Here is a 23,569-nt window from a genome sequence, read left to right on the forward strand (position 1 = left end):
TATAGCCACCACAATTCGACTCTGTGATTTTTCTCATTCCAGTCCAGAAATTTCCACGCTCGTCGTGCTTTGAAATGCCTTTTCTCTTTTTTTATTTATTTATTTTTTCCCCCTACCCTGCATAGCCACAATGCTCAGTGGCCTGAAAACAAAAACAAAACAAGAGTCCCGTAATCACAAAACACCATCGAGAGCCCCTGTGAATCAGCACGGGAGATAATTGATATGCGCGGTGAATCAGTTTTCAAATCACGGCGTGTTTTTGTGACTCTTTGCTTTTTCAACACAGATGGATAAACATCACATGAGTCAGTAAGCGCCTTACTCAAATGTGATGACAATAAGACAACACTCAAAGAAATAACACCCTAAAAAGATCAATGCCTTTTTTGTGCTATGTCAATCCATTGGTCATCAATACTTTAATACTTTTCTCTTCTGACATAATTTGCATAATAGTTTTTTTGGTCCGCCTGAAATCGGGCCAAAACAAATGTCAGGCTACCTGAAATACTTAATTCCAATGTTAAGAACTCACTTCCGTGACTATGCCTTGTATCTCAAATCATCATTCCATATTGAAATGAATAGAAATGCCATTAATCCGTTCCAGCCTCCCCCCAAAAAACACCTTGACCATTGATGTTATTCATTAGCCCACCTCTCGCAATCTGCATTATGTTTTAGCACTAAGTTAGCAGAAGGCAAAGTTGTGGTTCTCAGTTTTATATTTAGCTTGACAGTAAATATGTAAAGCAACTGTCATAATGATAGCATAATCTTAAATAGTTTTTTTTTTTTTTTTTAGCAAAGTGCAGCAATAGCTTATCTTATTTTGTAGGAAATGAACTTGTAACAGTATTCCCATTCTAATTTATTACCCATCTGTTATGAAGTAAAAATGTTATAATTTAATTTTCCCATTTTAAATTCACACTCGATTCACTTTCTGCCTTCCTTGAAAGGCCTCAGTGTCACAATATTTACCATGATAATTACCATCGTCCACACCAAACCAAACACTGCAGGACATTTTTCTCGTTTTCCTTTACTCTCCAGCAAACCAGTAGGGCCGGAATTGCCCTCATCTGACATTGTTTGCTAGGCAGTTATGAAGCCAATTTAGCCTGAGGCTATTTAAAATCAACATCATCTTCTCATTGATCCGAATGTTAATTAAATCAACAAATGGAGGCATCACAACGGCTGTTCATTGGCTACGATGGTCAACTTCAAAAGGAAAGCTAACCAAGTGTATATATCAATGCCTTACTGACCTTTTATTTTTGAAGTTGGCCCTCGAAAGCAATTGTTGGTGGCGACTGTCACGAGTTTTAATGCAGGTTGGCCTAACTGTAACCGAGCTGGTTGACTGAGCTGCTTGGTGCCCAAAAGTGCAGTGACAGAGTTGAACTGGAGCACAAATGTTCAATTTCAATTTTTTTACGCGTATCATGACCCGTCTTTCCATGTCTGTGAAATATTTTGCCACTGTGGCGTCTTTAAAGGATTTGTTCATTGCACTTTATATCTCCTATTCTGTGCTGTGTGTGCACATGCTCAGTGCAAAAAGCTAATATTGCCTCCGCTCACTCTGACAATGAGAGCACAGAGCACAATGTGCAATTACACTATATTGTAGTATGGCCCAAAAAAAAGAAGCATGTTCCTCGGGGTCATACCACCACCACATGGGAGGGGCTTGGTTCTGTGTCTGGTGAGCCATTTCTACTATTTTCAGTATGAAAGTATGTTTCTGTAATAAAAATATAATTTATTTTAATGCTTTTAAGTAACACATCTTAAGCAATGATGATAGAGGACACTAGTTTTCATTCCAGACTCTTGTGAATAGGGGTGTGAATTGCCTAGTACCTGACGATTCGATCCGTATCACGATTCATAGGTCACGATTCGATTCGATACCGATTAATCCCCATATGAATTTACAAGTCGATTGTTACGATTTTTTTTTACTCAATTTAGAAAATAGCATTCAGTAAACTTGTACATGTACACTGTAAGATTTGTATGAAAATTTATTATTGATTGATCTCAAACTTCAGTGTTATAACTGTGAACCACTGTATTTAACAAACAGGTTGTAACCTTTTTCATGTTAGAACAGCATTGAAATAAAATATTAAGACATAATGTTCCCTTAATATAACATTCTTCCATGCTTAAGGTGTGAAAGTTAGACGTTTTGTTGAATATTTTTTCATCAAAAATGATGTTAAAAAATCGATTTGGCTGCTTATTGAATCGATTCGAGAATTGCGTGCTGTAGTATCGCGATATATTGCCGAATCGATTTTTTTTAACACCCCTACTTGTGAATATTACTTTAAAAAAAATAAAAATAAAAATAAAAAATCAGATTTCAACCGATTAAAGGTTGTATTTTTTGCACAAGTGGAAAGTTTCATGTAATATTCTTTGTTTTCAAAACAGGCGTTTAATGGTTTACTTGGAATTGGATAATTGATTCTAAATGTTGTGTTTTACAATACATCAAAGCTTTACCATAATGTATTCAAAGCAATGCCACTAGTCTAAAGATGCTCTCCTGATTAATATTAATATACAAATTCAGCAGCAAAATTCACCCGTTTTTAGCCATTTTGCCGCTTGGCTGTCGACTGAAAATGACATCACAGTGCCCAAGGGCTCAGCTTGTGAATGTCACATGACCAAACCCAGAAAACTGGTGAGTCCTGATTGGTTGTTACTTAAGGCCTAAGGTGTGGGGAAGCTGTGTTGAGCTTATCGACACACCCCACACTCAAACAGACCAACTCTGTTATATGCACAAGTTTTTATCTTTGTGTGAGGTTTGCCAAACTTTTTTTTTTTTTCTTTCCTTGGAAAAATGCTTATTTGTACTGGGCCTTTAGTTGATGATAGAGGATGTGGTGAGCACAACCCAAACCACGTACGGTAGTATCAATTCTACAACAACAGTGGTGTGGTTTCTGAACGGCACTTCTACATTACAAGACTGGTTAACAAACAGCATTAAGTGTTTGCTGGCCTCGTGGTGTATTTACTGTTTGCGATGTAAAAACAGAACTGGTCCATCTGGCTGTCAGCGTTAAAAAACACTTGCAAATTAGCAGGTGTTTGACCGTGATGATTGGCCGCCTTTGCATTTTTCTTTCCCACTCACAAGAGCTGAAATGCATTTATCCATTTCACAAAACAACATAATGTATATGTTGTTAGTGTTTTATACCATTTCAGTTTTTCTTGTTTATTTTATTTTATTTTTTGCTTTGGCTGCTGCCTTTTAGTCCTGCACCCCCAACCATGACACACTTTGCATGACTTGCCCGACTCCACTTCATGAGAAATAATGCCTTTGTTTGTTTCCAACATTAATCAATGGACTTGTGACATGTAGTTAGTTAGCTAGCTATGTCTAAAATAAATTAACACTTTAGAGTGTCATGTTGTTGGCCGTGTGTGTGTCATGGTGAGAAAGGTGGAAGTGCCAGCAGCGAGAATTTTTTACGAATTATACATTTGACAGCCACCGTTTGGGCTGGAGTGACCGCTTTAGAGCGCCTCATTGTTGGCCATGAATGCATGCACGTCACTGTGAGAGAGTGGAAGAGCGATGTCAGGAGAAAAAAAATATGGTGGCTTTTTTAAAATTTATTTATTTATTTATTTTTATCAACAAACTATACCAAATAAACATTTTTAAAATAAACTTTAATCCAAGATAAAATGTTTCAGATAATTCCATCAATCGATAGAATAATCAATTAAAAAATAGCGAGCAGAGGAATTGGCTTTTTTTTTCCCCCTTCATTTTGATTTTTATTTGGCAAGGTTGTTAATAGGGATTTAACGATATCCAAACATCACGATACGATATTATTACGATACGAAGGTCACGATACGATAATTATCACTATATTGTGGGGGGGGGGTTGGCGATATTTAAAAAATATCACAATATTGTTTAAAAAAAAAAAGAAAAAAAAAGAGCTCATACTAAAAAATCATAATATTGTGCTTTGTACATAACAGCAATGCATTTAAACCACCTACAATCTCTAATAACAATATTGAGGCACTTACTTGCTAATGCAAGCACACATTGATCGCTCGACAAGCAAATTAGGTTCCCCTTCATCTGACAATTAGCATAGATTTTAAACATCGAAGGCCAAAACATCCCAAATGAAAATGAAATTGGACTAATAAAGAGGCCACTAGAGGGTGCTAGAACTGCACAAATGGAAATCAACCTGACTTTTTTTAACAGATGTGTTTCTTTTAAATATTGTGAACATGACGACGACGACGATATTGTGGCAGTTTTAAGATCACAATATCGCGATATTGCCCTTATCGTTACATCCCTAGATGTTAACACTTTTATCTGTGGCGTGTCTAATTTAGAAGTCAGTTTTACTTTAGAGCGATTTTAATCGTTCATTCCCCGTTTTTGTCTTTCAAGGGAAATAAAACATCCCTAGTAGCTCCCCATCTCATTACGTTGTGTCCCGCTTGTTCATTCATGAGTGGTCATGCTGATTTTGTTGAAAGACCTCCACATTGAGCATTCATAAGCCAGCCACACAGCTGACTCTTGTCTCGTCTCATGTGACTGTCACGGCCTGGCTCTGAGAAGACACAGGTGTTTTGTTTATTCAGCACAAGATCTCCAACCCTTGAGAGAGAGCGCCTCATTGTTACTTCCTGTGCGCCGGCTTTCCTTCAGGTGCTGGAACCGCTGGCATGTTGGCGATGTTCTTTCGACCGTTGCTGATGTGTGTCACCGTGTGTGTGCACATTGCTTATTCTTGCGTCAGCTGGAGTGTAACAAGAGTTACACAAGTGTTGCACGCCTCACCCTCTCGTTTCCTGGATTGCTTAAATGGACCCCAGCCTTAGAAAATTTGCATTAGAAATTTAAGGGGACTGATTCTTAGGATAGAGCTAAATCAGTGAGACAGGAAAGAAAAAAACAAGTGAAGGTTAATCTGGCTAGGTGGTAGACACAAGCCAATTATTATGCCACAGCTTTGACTACACGCTTGCATTCTTTCTTTCTCCTGCTCATAAGGATCATGTGTGCTCATGCATTTAGCCGTTCAACTCATACACTCAGCAATCTGAATGGGACTTATTTAACACAAGTGGTAAATGCACCTGTTTGTTAGATCACGTTGGTCAGATATTTGTAATGTATATGTTTGAAGACTGCTAATGCTTATCCAACAGGGCTAAATTTATTTTATTTATTTTTTTTTACCCCTAAGAGTACAATCCAGACGGTTTCATCATTTTCAGTCTATGCAATCTTGAAATTCCCCATATCAATGCCTTAATTATAACTAATAAACTGACACTGTCTGACACTTTTATTCTTTTGTTTTGAAAACAAATTAAAATAATTTTGCATATTTGTCACTGTCAGTGTTTCATTCTTGCTTAATATAAAACTCTTGATATCAAAGAAGCCAAAGCAGATGTGACTGTGTATGTAATTTAATGGGTACCATTAGTTCCTCACATGGCGAACAAGTTTGACTTTCCCTGAACTCTGTAAAGTCCACAACATAAAGTTTGCCCTCGTGTTGAACCTGGTGCTGCTGCAGCGACGATGGGGAAATAAAAATAAATAAATAAATAAAAAAAGAGGAGAAAAAGAAACTGGGTTCACTGAAAATGTCAACACAGCCTGGAGAATTTGAGTCGATTTATGCTGGCAACTTTTCTCTCCGGAAGGGAACTTCTTGGTAATGTACAGTGACAGGTACTTGTAGTCCTCCGCTGAAGTCAGAAGTGCAAAATATGTTCACAGTTCAGGAGGGGACCAGGCTGGTGGCGGTTTTGGATTTGATTTCATGCCTTTAAAGGAGATGTCATGTTTTTTTTCCCCACAATTTAAAAAGGTTCTTTGGTGATGTAATATAATGTCTGGCATGCTTTTTCACAAACTACCCAAAGGATCAAGTATTATAGCACACTATTTCTCGTCTTGTTGAAATAATTTTTAACGGGGTGGTCCTACCTTGTGCAAGTGAGCCCTCAATAATCCTGCTCCATACACTTGGCTTATGGCGTGAACCGATTTTGTTACCATGGCAACCAGGGGTAGCATTAATTGAGTGGACCCACAAATCTGAAAAAAGTAATTGCAAACTACGAAGCACATGCTAGCCCCTACAAAGACAGCACGGGTTACATTTTCCCTTGTGAAGGCAGCGCTTCATCACTGAGACAGTTTACACTTATCCCCCTCACTGTCAGTGAATTGACAACTTTACGGATGAAACAAGTATTTGCGACTTATCAAAGGCTAGTCTGTGCAGAATGTAAATTAGCCAAATCATGACTTCACAATTGAGCTAATTGATAATTGAATAGAGACCCAGATATTGTTATACAAGACATTCAAAAGTAAATTTTCCATAATATGCCCCTTTGAAATAATGTTGTTCAATTCACAGGATTCATCGAGACAGCGGAAGGAGCGGAAGAAGACTGTGTCGTTCAGCAGCATGCCCACCGAGAAGAAGATGAGCAGCGCCAGCGATTGCATCACCACCATGGTCGACGGCTCCGAGCTGAAGAAGGTGCGCTCCAACTCGCGCATCTACCACCGCTACTTTCTGCTGGACGCCGACATGCAGTCCCTGCGGTGGGAGCCCTCCAAGAAGGAGTCTGACAAGGCCAAAATCGACGTCAAGTCCATCAAGGAGGTTCGCACAGGGAAGAACACAGACACTTTTAGAACGAATGGAACCTATGATCAGATCTCAGAGGACTGCGCATTCTCCATTATTTTTGGGGATAACTATGAGTCTTTAGATTTGGTGGCCAACACTGCCGACGTAGCAAATACCTGGATTACTGGCTTGAGGTACCTGATATCCTACGGCAAACATACGCTGAACATGATCGAGAGCAGTCAGAATAACATGCGTTCGTCCTGGCTTGGTGAACTTTTCAGCGAAGTGGATGGCAACAACAGTCAACAGATAACAATATGCGCTGCTGTGCAGCTGGTCAAAAAGTTGAACCCGGGACTTAAAAATGTGAAAGTTGAGCTGAAGTTCAAGGAGCTTCACAAAGCAAAGGACAAAGTCGGCTCTCAGGTGACAAGAGACGAGTTCATCGAGGTCTTTCACGACCTCTGCACGAGACCGGAAATCTATTTTCTCTTTGTCCAGTTCTCCAGCAACAAGGAGTTTTTGGACACGAAGGACTTGATGATATTCCTGGAGGCCGAGCAGGGCATGGCACAAGTCAGCGAGGACACCAGCGTGGAGGTTATCCAGAAGTATGAGCCATCCAAAGAAGGTCGGCTCAGGGGTTGGCTCTCTCTGGATGGCTTCACTAACTATCTTCTGTCGCCGGATTGCCACATTTTTGACCCTGAACACAAATCCGTGGTCCAAGACATGAACCAGCCATTGTCTCACTACTACATCAACTCGTCTCACAACACGTACCTTATAGAAGATCAGTTCAGAGGTCCTTCTGATGTGACGGGCTACATCCGTGCCCTCAAGATGGGCTGTCGCAGCGTGGAGCTAGATGTTTGGGACGGACCCGACAATGAACCCGTGATTTACACCGGTCACACTATGACCTCGCAGATTGTCTTTCGCAATGTCATTGATGTGGTCAACAAATACGCCTTTGTCGCGTCAGAGTTCCCGTTGATCCTGTGTTTGGAGAACCACTGCTCTGTGAAGCAACAGAAGGTCATGTTTCAGCACCTCAAGAAGATCCTGGGAGATAAGCTCAGCCTGGATCCCCCTAAACCCGATGACTGCTACCTCCCATCCCCCTCGGATCTGAAGGGAAAGATTCTGCTGAAGGGCAAGAAACTCAGCACCAACTGCACTGGCTCTGAGGGGGAGGTGACGGATGAGGATGAAGGGGCTGAGATGTCGCAGAGAATGAGCATCGACTCACCAGAACAACAGACAGTTGTGCCCAAGAAGTTCCAGCTGTCAAAGGACCTTTCTGATCTGGTCACGTTGTGCAAGTCCATGGAGTTCAAGGACTTCCCGACTTCGTTCCAGTGCCAGAAGCATTGGGAGCTCTGCTCGTTCAACGAGGTCTTTGCTGGCCGCTGTGCAAGCGACTTTCCCGGAGAATTTGTTAACTACAACAAGAAGTTTCTGGCACGAGTTTACCCCAGTCCCATGCGGATTGACTCAAGCAACATGAATCCGCAGGACTTTTGGAAATGTGGTTGCCAGATCGTGGCTATGAACTACCAGACTCCTGGTCTGATGATGGATTTGAACATCGGCTGGTTCCGCCAGAATGGGAACTGCGGTTACGTCCTGCGGCCGGCGATTATGCGTGAGCAGGTGTCGTATTTCAGTGCCAACACAAAAGATTCAGTGCCTGGGGTTTCTCCGCAATTGTTGCACATTAAGATCATCAGCGGACAGAACTTTCCCAAGCCCAAAGGCTCGGGCGCCAAAGGGGACGTCGTAGACCCTTACGTGTATGTGGAAATCCACGGCATTCCTGCCGACTGTGCCGAGCAAAGGACTAAGACGGTCAATCAGAATGGGGACAACCCGCTGTTTGACGAGAGCTTTGAGTTCCAGATCAACCTGCCCGAGCTTGCGATGGTGCGCTTCGTGGTCCTGGACGATGACTACATCGGCGACGAGTTCATTGGACAGTACACCATCCCCTTCGAGTGCCTGCAACCGGGTTTTCGCCACGTCCCGCTGCAGTCGCTCACCGGCGAGGTCCTGCCGCACACCCTGCTCTTTGTCCACGTGGCCATCACTAACCGGAGGGGCGGTGGCAAGCCACACAAGAGGGGCCTATCGGTGCGCAAGGGCAAGAGGAGCAGGGAGTACGCAAGCATGAGGGTGCTGCTCATCAAGGCTGTGGACGATGTCTTCAAGACGGCCACGCTGCCGCTGAGGGAGGCCACGGACCTCAGAGAAAACATGCAGGTCAGGCACTAGTTTGTCACTTCCCTTTGTTGTTTTAGTTCCTCAAAATCACCACGATTTAATTGTTTTTGATAAACCAACCAATCCGTTTCGATGATAACCACGCAGGCTAGGGTGGGGGAGATGCAGCAACTAATTCCACACGATCAAAGGGGTCTTTAAACATCACTGAATGAGGAATTATTCTCATCCTGAGTCAGCCTGTACTGTAGGTCTGGAGTGATTACGTGACGTAGAATTGCAGGAGATCATTTTAGTGCCAAATTGCAACTTGTTCCAGACTGTCTGTTTAGCCAATAGGCCAGACATGATAAAACGAACGAGGAAGTGAAGTAATCGTTTCCTGATTTGTCGTCCCCCTCTGCAGAATGCCATCGTGTCCTTTAAAGAGCTGTGTGGCCTTTCGGCAGTGGCCAACCTCAAGCAGTGCATCCTGGCCCTCTCCCCTCGACTTAGTGCACAGGACAGCGGCCCGCTTCTACTCTTCAACCTTGCTGACCACTATCCTCTCATGGAGCCACAAGGTTTGCTGCCAGAGGTCCTCAAAAAGGTGGTCACCACCTATGATTTGGTGAGTAGCGGGAAAAGTCAAGTACATTGAGCGGGGATCATATCACATATGTTTGGGGGGTTGTAACAAGTATTAAAGGTAAAAGATTAAGAATTCTAACAGATGAAGTCCTTAGGGTAGTCAGTTGAATTTTGAAGTGCTAAAGATGACGATTGCAGTTAAAAAAAATAACAGTTATTGCTGTACAGTATGTTAAAACTGTAGACCTGACAGTAAAATATTGAGAAAAATCATCCCTCTCTGAGCCCTAATTTAACTTCTATTTGAATGTAGTGGCTTTATCTTTTTTTTTTCTCAAAAATTGTGCTGATCTCAAACCTAGTTTTGTGAGACTTTCTTCCAAGCTTACCTGTTGAAAAACATGACTGGCATATACACTGAATAAGCAAATGGCTGGATTCTAGTTGATAAATATAAAGGTACATGGCAGTGAATTACTTCATTTGCCATAATTGTGAATGTGAATTGTTTGTCCATATTTTAAGTGCCCTGCAATTGACCGACAACCAGTCCAGCATGTTACCCTTGACAAAAGTCAAGTTGCAGCTAACCCTAAATTATCCATGAGTGTGAATGTTGACTTGTGTTAGCCCGCTTTGCTAGCCAAAAGTCATCCGAGATAGTCTCCAGTTCCCCCGTAACCCCAAAACTGCTGTCAGAAATGGACGGATGGGTGCAATTATCTACAGGGTCAGGCAAAATGATCTGACACATTTGTAGGTTTAATAAAAGACAAATAAAGTAAGGAAACAAAAAAGTGTTTTAAATTTCATATAATTACATATAATGCCATTCTGTTTCATTAGGTTTTGATAATTGAATCAGTCAAATGGGATCCGTTATTGTCTACACATTGTCGAAGGCGTTCACGGAAGTTTCAATGCAGATCCAGTAGCTCTGAAGCTGGTAACCCATAACAAGATCGTGTTACGAGCTGGTACGGGATCATGTCTACCAAGTTTGAAGTGCAAACGGAACGCTTCTTGTGTTGCAGTTACAGATTCGTTTGTTTTGATAAATGTTTCCAAAATGAAAGCATGATGTTCACCAGTCCAATTCATGGCATCAACTGAAAAAGAAACAAAAAATAATGGCACTATACAGAAACAAAACAAAAAGGCATTATACGTACTTTCTGAAAATGAACACTTTTTTGTTTCTTTACTTTATATGTCTTTTATTAAACCTACAAATATGTCAGATCATTTTGCCTGACCCTGTATGTATCCCGCATGTGTAGCCATCCACCGCCACGGAAAAATAATCAGTGTCCGCTCCGTTCGGATCAATAGCTTGACTTTGCCGCTCTTAATGGGGACAGCGGCCTTGGTGAGCTAATAGCACCGCCGCTTCTGTTAAGTAATAAAATCAATACCAGCGCATTACGCAACACACCAGGCTTTCCCCGTCTCCCTTTTTTATTTATTTATTTATTTTGTTATGCATGGCCGATTCCCTTCCAGAGCCTCTTGGCACATGAGATGAGCGGATGTTGTTGTAGTCGTTGCCACTTTGAATAATTTAGCAGCTAATCAAATGCCCAGCACGGGCATGCCGCGGCTGGTTTTATTCAGCATGTAGGCCCTCTGTTATGTAATGTGCGCTTGTGCTTGTTAAGGTGACCCTTGTGGAGGTAATTGTTTGTGATGGAAAGAGGACAATTGAGTTTTGGAGGAGGAAGGAGGGCGGGGTTTAGAGAAGGGAGAGTGTGTGACAGGTATTTGTGGAGCACAATCAATCCAATCAGAAACCGAGGCTCTAATTGTGAGTCACTGTGGGGACTAACCGTTCTGGTTCCAAATTGGTGGGAGGAGAATCTGGAGATGACCCGTGTTTCTGCTATAAAAAGAAAACCTCCGTGAGGACAAAAGGTGCGAATGAGTCAGAACTCAAATGTACAATATGTACATATGATGGAATATGTGCTTAAATGACACCTGAACCTCTAAATCAGCGATTCTTAAATTAATCTTGTTGGATGTTCTGAACCCAACAAATTTCATTCATACAAACCCAATAAAGTTGGGACATTGTGTTAAACATAACTAAAAACAGTATAATGATTTGCAAATACTGTTCAACCTATATTCATTGGAATACACTACAAAGGCAATATATAATGTTTGAACTGATAAACTTTATTGTTTTTAGCAAATAATCATTAACTTAGAATTTTATGGCTGCAACACGTTCCAAAAAAAAGCTGGCACAGGTGGCAAAAAAAGAAAGAGAAAGTTGATGAATGCTCATCAAACACCTGTTTGGAACATCCCACAGGTGAACAGGCTAATTGTGAACAGGTGGGTGCCATGATTGGGTAGAAGTCAACACCTAACTATTTTTACTTTGTCTCAATGAAGAGCATCCAGACAGCTTTGGAAAATGAAACATGTTTTAGCACATGATTCACAATAAACATTCATTTTTGCAACAGTGAAATTGTAAAGTAGATTTAATATCATTACTCTCTGTTAATAAACCACATGTCAAGAACAATAGTCAGAAACGTTTCGAACATAGAAAAGTGAAAGGTGTCTTTTTACACGAGTGTGTCTTGTAAATTCCATTTGCAGTATTAATCATGTTTAACACTAATAACTTATATGGTGACACCCTACTGCACTTCATCTTTAAAAGCCAAAGAAAAAGCCGGATTTGTTGTGGCGAGGTAAGCAGATGCTTCCCAGACCACTAAAGAAAAGAGCCCTGCACTATGTCTGGGCCTCTCAAAATAAATCACACGGACATTTGATTTCACCCTGGGGGAGGTAATGACAACGTGCGCCGCAGCAATGAGCACGTTTACTGCAGCTGTGGTGTCGCCATGATTGCATCGTCGGGGCTTTGCCGTGCTGCGACAAAATTATAATCATTAAAAAAAAAAAAAAAAAAAAAAGTCCATTGTGCTTTGTGCTCAAATGCTTTCAAGAAAGTGACGAACTTTGTGTAAACTGATTGCACGTGGCCTTGGAAATGAACTTTACATTTTTAAGCAGATGATTAGCAAATGTTTATTTGCACGCCAATGAATTTGTTTATCTAAATTGAACAAGAGGCTTGCATTACTTTGTGTTCATAAAATTTCAGAAAAATTTGAAAATGAACATTGTTTTAAGAATATGATTGACTCTTAAGTATTTTTTTGAGTAGTTTTACTGTAGTGAGTGTAAAGAAAACTTTGACAGGATATTATTACTTTGTGTTGATAAACTAAGTGCACATAACCTTGGAATAAATAGCATTGTTTGAATAGATTATTGAAATCATTAAATTCAACGTGCTGTGTTCATAATAAACTTAAGTGTCAACTGCATGGGCGATGGAATGTATTGAACAGATGATTTGACTAATTATAAAGGTTTGTTTTCACAGCAGTGATGAGTCTCGTAAAATAAATATGATATGAAACTACCGTTACTTTGTGTAATTAAACCACGCGCACTAGTGCAGAATTGAAAATTAACCTTCTATTAACAGATAATTGGATACCGTAATTAAATGTTTTTCTTCCCACTGCAGCAAGTCAAGTTCAAATTCACATCGGTCCATCGTTACTTTGTTTTAATAAACCAAATGCCGACGACTTTAGAAATTGAACCTTGTGGGTTTCGCTGATTATTGTCAGAAGTAAGTATATACCGGTAATTGTAGAATGTTCACTGCAGCATTTTTTGGAGTAAAGTAAATTAGACATCAGAGAGGCTGTAACTTTGTGTTAATAATCACTTTAGCTGGAATGTGAATCGATGTGGTTTCCTTAAAGACTGAAGAGCCCCCTTCTTAGGAGCAACGGTCTTCAGGTCCCCACAGTCTGCTCTCTCCATTTAACTGCATCACTGCTAAACTTAGCATCTTGCTATGACTCACCCTGATGTTTGACTTACTAAAATTACCTTAAGAGCCACATTTTCTCTTTTCAAAGCCCGTCGCGTCTACATTGGAGCCCTCCAGACGCGAGGCTTTTAATAGAAAAGTCCTCCTGTCTGCTTTCCCTCTAATTTGGGGCTTTTGCGAACGCGACCTCGCCCACGCAGGCCTTCCTGTAATAGTGGCTGCTGTCTTTGTCGGAGAGACCTCCCATGCACGGGAGCTCCCTGAAAACCACGGTGCGACCACGGAGCTGGTTAAGCTAATCTGAATGTTGTGTGTGTTTTGGTGTCAGGTGATCCAGACCAGCAAAACTCTCCTAGAGAACTCTGACGGGGTCTACGAGAGGATCCTCCACACCCAAAAAGCCGGTAAGCAGAAGCCTTTGCGGCTCATTTGCATAAGCACAATTAGCATTAGCTACAGTGGCTTGTGTGTTTTTTAATGACACACTTTGCGATGGCGAGCAGAAGCTGTGCTGTTTAAAAGTTTCTCTGTCATTAACTCCACTGCCGTTAGGGATTGTGCGACGATAATGTGCTGCAGTGACTTGACCACATTGTGCTCAGCAGGGAGAAAGTCGACTTTTTGTTGCTTCTATTGTCACAAACTCTACTGTTGTACTGAATGTGAATGGCAGAGTAAGACCGAGTACACACATAAGACAATTGGGTTGACCAAGGGCGTCCATCTTCTGTCTTACAAGATTGTCCTATAAGCTTATCCTTCTGTCTGAGGTGTGTCGAGTGGATTTGTACTGATTATAGAGTTTGAAACGGGTCGGGGCTGTTGAAACACTTTACTTAAAGCCCCAAACCTTGTTTCAAACTCCTAACTTGGGCCTCAGAACCGTTTGAAATCCGAACATCCCAGGCTTGAAACACAAAGTCAGGCCTGACAGCCCACCCAAAACACTCATTTGAAACCCTAACCATGGCTAGAAACCCCAAGCTTGCCTTCAAAATCTAACTCTAACCTTGTAGGGGTGTGCCATCTTAGGCACCCCACGATTCGATTCGATTACGATGAAGGGTGCTACGATTTGATTATTGATCGATTATCATGCTAATGATCATCACGATTTTCAATGCATCTTTTTTTCCCGATTTTTTTTTTTCTTTTATTGTGGCTTCTTCATACTTTTAAGGTATATTTGTCAGTATTCATTAATTAAAGTAGCCAAACTAATTCATGCCCATTACTTTTTATTTCCAGTCACCAAATGATCCAACAGGAACGATGGAAACGATGCCCATACAACACAATTTTTCAAAAATAGATTTTTCTATTAAAACAAAATAAGATTTACTTATTTACTTATAATATTTTTTGGGAAAAATATTAAACATAAAGTCCTTTTACAAATAAATAAGACTACTTTTAACCAAAATACTTTTCTGTACTTTTAGCAGCGGTAGTGTTCCATCATTAAATTATTATGAAAAATAATCGTTTAGAGGCTTCAAATCCAATCTCATCATCCTTTTCCTAATTTGTTTATCTCTGCTTGTAAGTTTTAGCTTTACATTTGACTCCAAATCCAATAGAATCCATTGCTTTTCAATTTGACTTCAGATTTTGACCTGGTCTGTTAAGACAAAGTAAGGATAGTCTGCTGTTTTAGCAATCATCTCCTCAGACATAAATTTCCACAGCTTGTCGACATTGGTTTATTTACACAAAGTACCAACATTCAGCGTTATTTTATCCCAACCCAGCGTTTGTGGCTCATATTTCTCTGGGCCCGGCAATCTCCTAAAAATAATTGAGGATATTTCAAGCTCAACAAGCTGTTATTTGGATCTCCTCTTCCGCTGCTGCTTAACATCTTGTCGAGCGCTCCAGGATGTGATGTAACTGTTATTGTAACACGCGCACGCACGCACACACACACACACACACACACACACACACACACACACCCCATGTGCGAACCCCCGTTGACAAAGAGCTTCTTTGGCGGTCACGGTGTTTATGAGCAAACAGTAGTCCTCCCTGAAGTGTGAATACAAACACAGCCATTAAAAAACAAAATAAAACAATATTAGTCTCCATAAAGTCAAATCAAATTAGATTAGAACAGATAGTGAGGGTTACTACATACACACCTCTGTAGCGTGTGTGTGGTGTATAAAGTGGGTCATGGCAAAGCCAGTTCCCCTTTACATCAACAGGAGGTTCCTGCAGCAGCGCCTGTTTTAAATTGTGAATAATCCATCACGACAATGCAAGACGCACTACCCTTGAAATAAACACAACACTCAGTGATGTCACTTTGGAAAACCTTTGGCGCATTTGTTCAATAATTCTTGATATCCAGCTCAAGATCTATGTACTGCTACACTCTTGTGCCCTCCCTAGTAAAACAGTTCAGCACACTACTGTATGACTATGGTGCACTAGTAAAAAAACCATTTATTTATTAATGTATTTATGTATTTATGTTCATAAATGCCTTCCACTACTCACGACATTTTATGCATAAGAGAGGACAACTACATGTTGCTAGTAGGGATGTAACGATATCCAAACATCACGATATGAAGGTCATGATACGATAATTATCACAATATTGTGGGGGTGTTGGCGATATTTAAAAAAAGATCACAATATTGTAAAAAAAAAAGAAAAAAAAAGAGCTCATATTAAAAAAAAAAGCCCAATATTGTGCTTTTGTACATAACAGCAATGCATATAAACCACCAACAATCTCTAAGAACAATATTGAGACACTTATTTGCTAATGCTAGCACACATTGATCGCTTCACAAGCAAATTAGATTCCCCTTCATCTGACAGTGTAGATTTTAAACATAGAAGGCCAAAACATCCCTAATGAAAATTTAATTGCACTAATGAACTAGCCACTAGAGGGTGCTAGAACCGCACAAATGGAAATCAACCTGACTTTTTTTATTGTATTGTGAACATGACGACGATATTGTGGCAGTTTTAATATCACAATATCACAATATTGCCCTCATTGTTACATCCCTAGTTGCTGTTTTCAGTACAGGATTGGTTTCAAATTAGACAACAAGACTCAAAGTAAAAGTAAAGGGTTTCAAGCAGGGTTGGGGTTTTAAATTGGGGTTTCAAGAATAAGGTTGGTTTTACAGTTAGGTTTCAAGTTAGGGAGGCTTTCTTTCAAGAATATAGGCTTATTTTTTCAAGCGGTGGTTAAAGTTTCAAATTAACCAAGCCAGAATTAGGGTTTCAAGTTAGGGTTCCAAGCCAGGGTTATGGTTTCAGACTTGGATTTTTCTTCCATTGCCGTTAACGTGTGTGGATGTGCGCCAGGTCAGTCAGCTTCCAGTTAGATCTGAGCAAACATCCACTTTATGCGGGCCAGTTTTCTGTACTTTCTGGTGGATTCAGCTTGCTCATTTAATAAAGGGACTTGCATAGGCCGTTACATACAGGCACACTCACGGGAGGGACAAAATGGGGCCTGTGGGACGTTTGGTATATCAAAAAGCAAACAGGGCTAAATCCTGAAAATCACAGCCACTTCTAATAATCTCCCTACAAAATAAAAATAAAAAAACTCATTGTACTTCTCTTCTAGTGTGAGCCAAAATCACAAAACAAAAGCCTCTAGTCTCTCTTGGTAATTTGAGTGGGTGTTGTCTAATTTTTTCAATCAAATGAGTTATTTCAGATAAAACTGATACTCACGTAGCATAAAAAGATGAGCCATTTCTCACTTTAGTTTGCTAAACTTCAATATCCCAAAGGGAAACTTGTCTTGCACGCATAATATAAGAGCATTGGGACACTTTAAAGACAACATCAGAAAAAGTCCACCATTCAGATCGGTGAGACCTAAACAGTTGACAGATGAAAACAAAAGACACACAGGCGGATACTCGTACTCGTACATACTACAAATTTAGCAATTTTATTGCTTCTTCTCCTTTGGTCCTGTTTGTCCTGTACAAGGGCGCGCCATAAATTTCTGGCCACAAGGAATTCCCTCAAAAGTGTAATTCCAAACAAATTACACTGAAATGGCTTCTCTAAAATGACAGACATCCTGACCATTTTTTGGCATTGCTTCTTGAGACTTATTTGTGGGTCTGTTTATGATGATGTGTAGTAGGGGTGTGAATTGCCTAGTACCTGACGATTCGATTCGTATCACGATTCACAGGTCACGATTCGATTCGATACCGATTAATCCCGATACGAATTTATAAGTCGATTGTTGCGATTTTTTTTCATTCAAATTTAGAAAATACTAATCAGTAAGCTTGTAGAGTGTAAGATTTATATGAAAATGTATCATTTATCTGAAATTTCAGTCTTATAGAGGTTGTAATTTGTGTCATGTTTGAACAGCATTGAAATAAAATATTAAGGCTTAATGTTCCGTTCATATAACATTCTTCCATGCTCAAGGTGTGAATCCTAAAAAAAACCAAAAAACGATTTTGCCGATTATTGAATCGATTCGAGAATCGCGCAATGTAGTATCGCGATATATCGCCGAATCAATTTTTTTTTTAACACCCCTAATGTGTAGCAACTTTCATTTAGCCAAATGAAAATAGCTTTTGGGGGCTGAATTTTCAAACAATTCCTAGCAACCCCGTCAAAATAACCCTAAAATGGCTGCTTCAAACTAAAAGAGCTAACTGTCTCCCTGTTTTTGTTTTTGGACATGGCTTCTTGAGTCTTACAACCAAATTTCACGTTGCCAAGTGACTCTCGGGGCTGAATTAAAAAACAAGCAAACAAAAAAACACCCACAACCCATATTAAAAGCAACTTGGTGTGGCTCTCTATAATGGCGGCCTTGCTCGGACCCCAAATATTAGCCATGTTGTCTGGTTGCTAATATCGCCGGGAGGAAGTTGAGCGAAAGGGGGTCCGCTGGTCGGAATGAGTTTCTGTCCAACTGGCCGTTTGCTGTCCTCGGAAAAGAAGGATCTTCCCTCCTCCCGCTGCGCGCCTGCCAGACTCCGTCCAGTGTTGCTAGGCAACCCCCCACATATTTGCGTGTGCATGTGTGTGCACCTTGCAGTCATAAAGTGCAGAAATGAGGTAATTGTAGCGGAAATGGAAATGTATGGGAACGAGCCGGCCTGCGGTCATGTGACGTTACGTCAAGTCAATCGGGAGGGTTAAACGTGCACGTCGGCAGGCGATTAGAAGAACCCCTCGTCAATGTTTACCCCCACCGTGTGTGTGTGTGTGTGTGTGGGGGGGGGGGGGGGGGGGGGGGTCTCTTCTCGTGTTTCCATGGCAACGGCACCAACAGGACCCGTGAGGAGCGTTGACTCCAGTTGACGGCGGAAGCGGTAGCATGTAGGTTGCGTGCCGAGCGCATCTTCCCCGCCAGCCGGAACGCACACATGCCGCCGATGCCTCCTTCCTCTTCCTCCTACATCATCATCATCCTCGTCTTCATCACCTTGCTGCCTGCCTGACTGTGTACATCAATGTTACATTTTGTTCCTTTTGACTTTACTGCCTCTTAAGACCCCTCACTCCACCCAACGTTCCAACTGGAGGCTGTAAAAAAAAAAAAAAAAAAAAAACAGTCTGAGCCATTAACACATGACACACACACACACACACGTTCGTCTTTGTATCATCGTGGGGACTTCTCATTGACATCATGCCTTACCCAAACCTCAACCATAACCCAATTCAAACCTAAACTCTAAAACCAAGTCTTGACTCTCAAAAAGAGGTCTGAACTTGTGGGGGCCACCAAAACGTCCCCACAATTCACCACAATGGTGGTTAATCCTGGGAAAACAAACATGTATGGGCCCCACAATGTAGCAAAGACAAAAGCACACACACAGAGCAAGAGGACCTCTCAACTCCAATGTTCAGAGTGCGTTTTAGTACGTACTCGTAGGTTCTCGTGGGTGTTGGCAATTCTTGCAAAAACAATATACGCTGAAATATTGCCTTTTCTATAAAGTGATTTAAAGTGGTTGAAAATCAAATTGCACACCACCGACTATACGTTTCGACATCACAGCAAAGCCTCGCTAAGGCTTAACGGGTGCTGGCAATTCTTGGAAATCCTTACGTTGAAATATTGCCTTTTCAAGAAAGTAATTGAAAGTGCTTGAAAATCAAGTTGTATATTTAACGAATCCTTGATATGTTGGATGGAAAAATTGAATGAAAGAAAAATGCTGTTTATAAAAAGAAATCAAAACACCATGGAACTTCAGAGAAAGTTGAAAGTTATGCAATTGATGCCATCAATTATGTTCATGTTGATTTGTTGTTGCTGCCAGCCATGCAATTCCACCAGAACCTCCACGACCTGGCGGTGAAGGAAGGTCTGAAGGGCCGCAAGCTTCACAAGGCTGTGGAGAGCTTCACGTGGAATATTACCATCCTCAAGGTGACACCTTCATGCAGAATAAAAACAAATAAACAACAACAACAAAAACTGTCACAATTTCGAGAACAAACGCGACAGTTGAGCTCGGCAATGAAGCCTTAAAATAAAATCTCGCTTTTCTTCCCCTTGTTGAAAAAGCAAATGAGAATGACATCTCTCAAAATAGGTGTTGCTCTTTTTTTTTTTGTCTCCTTTGGGATTGTGCTTTGAAACGGTTTTTCTATAGCAAGTTTTTTTTTTCCAAAGTGTTAACTTACATGAACTTCTACTGAAGACAGGATACACTTTAAATTGCAGAAGCTACAGACAAAATCTTCCTAAAAATTGATTTGATTTCCCAGAAAGTAGATTTTTTTTTCTCCTCAAAAAATAATTTAAAAATCCCCACAAAATCAATTTATCCCAAAGTACAATTTTGTCCCCTAGGATTTTTTTTCCTTTGTTTTGTTTAAAAAATAAATAAATAAATAAATAAATAAAAAATGCCTCTGAAAAAAAAATATTTTGCAACCCCACAAAAAAATCTGAATTATTTAATTTCCCACCATGTTCTTTTGTTTGAAAATGTATTTTCTCTGTCTAAAATAGATTTGAAAATTTCTTCCCCTGCCCTACAATATTTTTGCCCCAAATAAATTTTGCTTTTCCTAAAACAAATTAATTTGCCTCGAAAATAATTTTCTGTCTCAATAAGTAGATTTTTGCACCCAAAATGGTTATTTCCCAGAAATTTGTAGAAAATACTCCATCAAAATATTAGAAGCCCCCCCCCCATCCCAAAAAAACTTTGAGCACAAAATAAGCAAGTATATTTGAGCACTTTATTTATTGAGCCATAAATCAAAACAACCACAAAGCAACAACAACTGTAAAATGTATATATTTGCACATTTTTTTAAATTTTAAAATAACTAATAAATCTTGTCTGGTCCAAAAGAAACTACCATAATTATAGTGTTTCAAAGAAATGCATTTGTTTTAATTTTTTTTTTTTTTTACGTTTAAACATTTTCTTGTGTTGCACCAAAAAACAAATGCTCGTCCTAATCCTGATTTCAATTATTACCAAATTAATCGTGATTAATATTAATCATGATAATTCTGGTCACAATAATAATGGTGATGCGAAATTTTCTCATCTCTAGTGCGGTGCCCTGACAAAAAACTGAATCACTAAAATCCAACAAACGTCCTGCTTTACTTGACAGCTCTCTATACGATCTCTCACCTCTCTTTGATGTTCTCCCCTCAGGGCCAGGCGGACCTCCTCAAACACGCCCGCAGTGAAGTGCAGGAGAACCTGAAGCAGATCCATTACGCAGCACTAACGTGCGACCTGAGCAAAGGAAGACCGGCGAGCGGCTCGTCCGACTCCAAAAGTAGCCGACGCAGCCTGGAGGCCATTCCCGAGAAGGCCACGGCCGAGGCGGAGCTCACGGACGACGACGAAGACGACAATTGACGACGATATCACATTCCACTGAAGACTTTGAACTGCCAGACACCGCGTTGAGAGAGCTTCAGGTATTTCTACTGAGGGAAAAAAAAGAAGCTTAAATCCCATAAGAAAACTGCTGGTCCTTATCTTGCGTGAGCGGGAGAACATCAGGCCTGTACGGTGGTACCTTGAAGTTTGACCACTAACCTCAAGAAAAACTTTCAAACTTAGCGCGCAGCTAGCCAGTCTGTGGCTAGCTTGAGAAGCTAACATAGCAGTCATGCGTATGCACTCAGTCTTGTCAAACAGATAAACTCAAATGCAAAAGCCAAGTCACAGCCGATCCAAATCAGTTATTCCGTCACAGAGAGTTTACTGAAATGGCAACAAAAACAGGAAGTATCACACCCAGCCTGTTAAATCGAAAGCAAAATTGCTCTAAACATGAAGCAACACTGTATTTGGGTGACAGCTAGCCCAAAAAGTGCAAGTCATGTCCAACCTTCATTGTTTTGTTTCATTCTTAGATGGCTGAAGTCCCTCGGGATTTCGTGGAAACTTGTCAGAAATTTAGCTAGTCTTGCAGGATTTAAAGCCTTGTGTGATTTTGGTACAATTCGACTGAGATTTTGGACGAAGTGGCTGGGGAAAGAGAAGTTGATAACCAAACCCAATAAGCAAAATAAGAAATACCGGTAATGGAAGTCTCATGAGGTTTAGTGGAAGTTTGGTGTGGTTTTGGTATAATTCTCATGAGATTTTAGCTGAAGCATTGCAGGATATAGCAGAAGTGGGATTGTAGCAGAACATTTGTGTAATTTAGCAGAAGACTGTTGGGATTTTAGCTGGAGTTTTACAAGATTTAGTGGAAATCTCATGTGATTTGCCTCATAGTAATTTAGCAGAAATCTCACAAGTTTTTACTTAGTCTTATGTGATTTTGCAGAAGTCTTGTGTGATTCAGTAGAAGCCTCAAATAATTTCAACAGTAGCCTCGCGTGGTTTAGCACAAATCTTTTGGGATTGTAGCAAAAATTGCACGTAATTTATCTGAAGCCTTGCCGAATTTTAAAATCACACTTGGTTAATTTAGCAGAAGACTGCTGGGATTTTAGCAGGAGTTTTACCTGATTTAGTGAAAGTCTCATGTCCTTTGCCTCGTGGTAATTTAGCAGAAATCTCGCAGGGTTTTTGTTAGTCTTGCGTGATTTTTGTAGAAGTCTCGTATGATTTAACAGAAACCTCACAGAATTTCACTAGTGGCCTCATGTGATTTAGCAGAAGTCTTGTGGGATTTTGCCTGAAGTTTGACGTGATTATTGAAAGGTTCGCGTGATTTGCCTTGACTTAAGGTACATTGACTGTTCCGATTCCAATGCTTCTTTCATCTTGGGTCCCAAAATTTCCTGAACATTCTGGACTAACTCCAATTCTATTACAACTTTTGGGGTCTTTGGAACTTCAAGGTAGCACTGTACACGATGAAAGTAGATCATTCTACTTGCCTAAACTCTCCCGTTTTCCCACCACGCAAAACGCGCTGAGACTTTGTGGATTTTTTTTTGCGTTGGTGCCTGGCGAAGTTCCTTTTTTGCGTTTTGGACACGCAAACACACTGTCACAAACAAACACACATGTACACATACGAGCCTTTTGGATAGTCCAAGATGTTCCTTAAAGCACAATAGTGAATGTGAAGGGAAGAAATGTTGTTTACATTCCTGAACTTGTTGCGTGCCAAGCAAACCTGATGTGTAGATATGGAGATACCTGTTACTTTTTTTTCCTCTTTGCTTTTTATTACTATTCCGGTTGAAAAAAAAACAAATGATTTATTTTATAAAAAGAATATATATATATATATATGTATATGAATATGTGTGACAAGGAGGACTTCAAAGCAACCAGCAAGTGCATGAGCAGAACCACCAGTGGACATGTTTTCCTATCTGCATTAGGTTAATATGTGGAGCCTTTTTACTTTGGTAGTGCCCAGTCATGTTCTTGGATATGTTTGCCAAGTTAATAAATGCAAGTAACAGCTTAATTTATGTGGACCAAGATGATCATTCCCTCGTGTTAGCGTCTACAAGGTGAGAGATGTTTCCACTGCTAAGCTAAAGTAAAACTGCCTAACGACACAACTAGTTTGGTGTCTGGTTGAGGGTGCAGCTGGCTGCTGGCAACACGGTTCGGTTTATAAACGTTTACTTGTGCAGATCTAACAACAACTACACCACAAAAAAAAGGCTGTTTTTCAGTGCTGTGATGCATTTCTGATTGCCGATGGAGACAAATGAACATTTGAACTGTTTATCAGTTAGTTCCATCCCTAACAAAAAATAAAAATGATTGTTAAAAACTGA

At 40.4% G+C, this 23,569-nt stretch overlaps 1 protein-coding gene across 2 annotated transcripts in view; it reads left to right on the plus strand.

Moving 5' to 3' along the window:
• The window catches only part of plcl2 (phospholipase C like 2), a 30,545-nt gene extending 6,976 nt beyond the window's left edge, over nucleotides 1-23,569 (plus strand). For both annotated transcript variants that reach the window (XM_077526033.1, XM_077526034.1), the window contains 5 exons: nucleotides 6,471-8,954; nucleotides 9,322-9,525; nucleotides 13,688-13,763; nucleotides 19,656-19,765; nucleotides 21,018-23,569. In XM_077526033.1, coding sequence (XP_077382159.1) covers nucleotides 6,471-8,954; nucleotides 9,322-9,525; nucleotides 13,688-13,763; nucleotides 19,656-19,765; nucleotides 21,018-21,227 — 3,084 coding nt within the window. In that variant the 3' untranslated portion in view covers nucleotides 21,228-23,569. The remainder of the gene's footprint in view (nucleotides 1-6,470; nucleotides 8,955-9,321; nucleotides 9,526-13,687; nucleotides 13,764-19,655; nucleotides 19,766-21,017) is intronic.

This window comes from Festucalex cinctus, chromosome 7 (genome assembly GCF_051991245.1).
Source record: "Festucalex cinctus isolate MCC-2025b chromosome 7, RoL_Fcin_1.0, whole genome shotgun sequence".
Classification (NCBI taxonomy): Eukaryota; Metazoa; Chordata; class Actinopteri; order Syngnathiformes; family Syngnathidae; genus Festucalex; species Festucalex cinctus.